The sequence below is a fragment of the Bison bison genome, unplaced genomic scaffold (assembly GCF_000754665.1).
Source record: "Bison bison bison isolate TAMUID 2011002044 unplaced genomic scaffold, Bison_UMD1.0 scf7180017864527, whole genome shotgun sequence".
Lineage (NCBI taxonomy): Eukaryota > Metazoa > Chordata > Mammalia > Artiodactyla > Bovidae > Bison > Bison bison.
In genome coordinates this window covers 843,055-846,966 of record NW_011495078.1, presented here as the reverse complement: position 1 = coordinate 846,966, position 3,912 = coordinate 843,055, and the positions used below count along the sequence as shown (strand labels likewise).

At 58.9% G+C, this 3,912-nt stretch overlaps 1 protein-coding gene across 1 annotated transcript in view; it reads left to right on the top strand.

Annotated features, from left to right (window-relative positions):
* The window catches only part of CUL4A (cullin 4A), a gene marked incomplete at its 3' end in the record, with an annotated part of 25,823 nt that extends 21,911 nt beyond the window's left edge, over positions 1-3,912 (top strand). Inside the window, exons 17-19 of the mRNA XM_010831539.1 lie at positions 538-816; positions 2,917-3,069; positions 3,853-3,912. Coding sequence (XP_010829841.1) covers positions 538-816; positions 2,917-3,069; positions 3,853-3,912 — 492 coding nt within the window. The remainder of the gene's footprint in view (positions 1-537; positions 817-2,916; positions 3,070-3,852) is intronic.

The window sequence follows — 3,912 nt, the reverse complement described above, 5'->3', positions numbered from 1 at the left end:
CAGTAAAATGAAGTGGTCGAAGGGCTAATACTTTAATCAATAAAATTAATGATGTATTCTCACCTGATGACTAGTTAGGAGTGTCTCAGCACGCTCGCACACAGGCTAATCAGGATGTCTTCTCACCTGGTTTCTAGTTAGGAGTGTTTTAGCACGTCCGCGCACAGGCTTGTCAGGGCATTTCCTCCCCTGGTGACTAGTCAGTACCGTCTTAGCACACCGCACGCAGGCTCGTCAGGGCATCTCCTCCCCTGGTGACCAGTCAATAACCGTCTCAGCACACCGCACGCAGGCTCATCAGGGCGTCTCCTCCCCTGGTGACTAGTCAATAACCGTCTCAGCACACTGCACGCAGGCTCGTGAAGGCGTCTCCTCCCCTGGTGACTAGTCAATAACTGTCTCAGCACACTGCACCTAGGCTCGTCAGGGCGCCTCCTCTCCTGGTGACTAGTCAGTACCGTCCCAGCACGCCCGCAGGCAGGCTTGTCAGGTGTCCGCAGGCTGGCAGACACACTTGCGTGGCTCCTGCTCTTTCAGGGGAAGAAGGAGTTCCAGGTGTCCCTGTTCCAGACGCTGGTGCTGCTCATGTTCAACGAAGGGGACGGCTTCAGCTTCGAGGACATCAGGATGGCCACAGGCATAGAGGACAGCGAGCTGCGGAGGACGCTGCAGTCCCTGGCCTGCGGCAAAGCTCGTGTCCTCCTCAAGAGCCCCAAAGGGAAGGAGGTGGAGGATGGAGACAAGTTCCTCTTCAACGCAGAGTTCAAGCACAAGCTCTTTCGCATAAAGATCAACCAGATTCAGATGAAGGAGACAGTACGTATGCACTTCCCCCGCGTTCCCCGCTCACAGGGGACTGTAGGCTGTAAGAACTTCTCGCCCTTGTTACACGCTTGTGTCTGTGAGATGCTTTAGTGTAGCCGTTACTACTTTAACACTCAGGAGTGAGACGCAGAAGGATACGCGTCTAACAGTTAACTTCCTGTCTGCACAAACGTGTCCTGTTGAGGTCTTTGTAGCCCACCTTTTGTCCGCGTAGGGAGCACCTCATTCCAAACCTGGTGACCTGTCCTAACAGCTCTGCCCACCCCCCGCAATCGTCTCAGCCTCGCCACTGGGCTCTGTGTTCAGGCCGAGCGTCTGTACCTTTGATCAGGCTCCCCAGCGTCACGGCTCCAGGCCGCTGCCCTCGGGCACCCTGCTGCAGGAGCCCTCGCACCTCAGGGCTATGGTCCAGCAGATGGGCACCGTGGCCTTGTCGGGAAGCAGCTCTGTCCAGAGGGAGTGCCAGCTCTGACTGCACGGGCCTCACAGCCGCTCCCGCAGCTGCAGTGGGCCGGGGGTGCTGCCCCCCGGGTGCTCTGTGCTGCCCAGTTGAGAGTACGTTCAGAGCACATGGAGCAAAATGTTCTTTGTGTTTTTATTTTTGAGCGATGTTTGGGCTGGTGTGGAGATTGTGTGGGTGACCTGAGTTGCCTGTCACGGGTGCCCTCAGCCTTTTCCAGCTTCCTCACAACTGAGTCACGCAGAAGGACCAGGGGGTGGCGGGCGCTCGAGCGGCCTTCCCGGGCGGCCTGCCTGTCACCTCCGTGCTCCACAGCTGGCTGTCCTGGAGTTGGCAGCTTTTTCCTCCGCTGCACACACATAAACTCTTCTTCTTGGGATCGTGCCCTGTAACGTTCACGCACACAGTTTTTAAGCTGGGCCTCCTCCCAGGTCAGGACTGGGATTTTACGTGTGCAGAGTCGCACGTCGTGTGACTTGACTCCGAGAGCGTGGAGCCCTGTGCAGAGCCTGGCAGCGCCTCTGGCCCGGCCTTCCTTCGGCTGAGGTGCCCGCCCAGCCGCACTCGTGCTTTCAGCTCCTGGCTTGGCTGTCTCGAGTCTCAGCTCCTCACCCTGGACTCGCCGGGTCAGAGGACGTGAGCTTTGCTGACATGAGCACGCGCCAAACTCCAGTCTCCAGCTCCTGGGGGTCCTGACCTTCCCACCTGCCTGCGTCCTCCCCCCCGGGGGGCACAGGAGTGGTTCATGGCCAAGTTAGTGCGACTATCCTTGAGTCCCCTGAGCATCTTTATGCCATTTAGAAGCTCGTACAAATTAGGTGGCCGTCCCAATCCTCAGTTCTTCATCTTTTAACGTGGCCATATCAGCACTACAGGGATGAGACTGGAGAGGAAGTGCCCGCGTCCCTCTCGGCCGCCCGCCCGCAGCGCTCCACTGGCCCTGCCCTGCTCGCTCGGGGTCACCGCTGGTGCTTTTCGTCTTTTTAATGAACCGCTTGGTCTCGAGTCCCTGGCACGTTTATTGTAATATTCCCTCTGGCTTGTAGGGAGTGCTCTGTTTGCATTGAGGGGAGGGGACTGGTGGCAGGTGGCTCTGTCACTCTGGGAGGGTTCTCCCCATGTGAGTACAGTGGAAGCTTCAATCTGTTCCTCTGCAGTTTCTGACTTGAGGGTCAGCTTAAGGAAGACCTTCCTCTGACCCACATTTTAAAGAACATTTACTTCTATTGTTCCAATAGTCTGTATGTTTCAAATTTCCCCTGAAATAGTTCTCTGAGCAGCTAGAAGTTATCTTAGCATCAAGAAAGTGTTCCAGCCACCCTCCTATTTTAAAACGTGAGTGGGTTCTCTCACAACTTACTAAACTGTCAGTTTTGTTAGAAATCAGGGTCACGTGTTACCGGGCAGTTTCTCGTTTCTGCTTTTAAGTCCGTTTCAAAGCAGCGCCACGGCCGTGTAATTGGTGTCACTGTTCCCGTAAATTCACTGATTGTGGGGAAGTTCAGTGGTCTCACTGGGACAGAGCGGCAGAGCAGGACAGGCCCCGCAGTCTGGCCTGCCCTCGGCCCGGAGCTCAGCAGCCCCCAGAGGCGGCACCGGCGCTGAGACGGGCGGCGGGCCCTCTCCTGCAGGTGGAGGAGCAGGTCAGCACCACGGAGCGCGTGTTCCAGGACCGGCAGTACCAGATCGATGCCGCCATCGTCAGGATCATGAAGATGAGGAAGACGCTGGGCCACAACCTGCTCGTCTCCGAGCTGTACAATCAGCTCAAGTTCCCAGTCAAGGTGAGTGGGCATCGGCTTTTCGGGTTGCTGCGTTTGCATACCCTTGGCACCGTGCGTCCCTCTCTCACGGCTTCTGGAGTCGGCTGTCTGTGCCCCGACGTCGCTGGTCACTCGCCACAGAGGCCTCCCTCTGAGGCGGAGAGAGAGCAGCTTCCCCGCTGCCCCGGTGGCTGCAGCGCCCTCCCACCTCCCACCGTGGTCCCGGCCCCGGGCTCTCTGCCTCGGGAGTTTCCCCAGTGCCAGCATCTTGGGGCTCCCAGCGGGCGTCTGGTTCTCTGTGACTGTGGCGTCGAGCTCAGGTGGACCAGGCCGTGGACGGGCCAGCAGGGCCGTGTGTTCCCCCAGGTTCCGCAGGCCCAGGGCGGGTGCTGGACGTCTGGGTCTCCGGGGCCCCCTGCCCAGGAGACCCAGACGTCCAGCAGAGGCCACAGGGCAAGGCCTGCAGCTGTCGGGGCGGAGCGCTGCGCCCTGAGGGCCAGGCCTCCCCTTCTCGCAGGGGGACAGCGTGCACCGGGCTGAGTGTGGTGTCCCCCGGTGATGAGAGCACAGCATGGGGCGCAGTCTCCTCATAGGATGCTCTGCAGGCTGAGGGCCCCCAACAGCTGCCTGCTCGGAAGACATCGGCTCGCGCTACAATGTTGACGTTGTCTTTGAAGCAGGGAGCCTTGTCCGAGTCATTCTGTCGTGAGCTTCTGGTCCTGCCCAGATGTATAGGCGTGTGCCCTGACCCACTCGCTCGAGGGGAGCTGGACGCCCTGTGACGGGGCCCTTGTTCTTTTCCAGCCTGGAGATCTGAAGAAGCGGATCGAGTCTCTCATAGACAGGGACTACATGGAGAGGGAC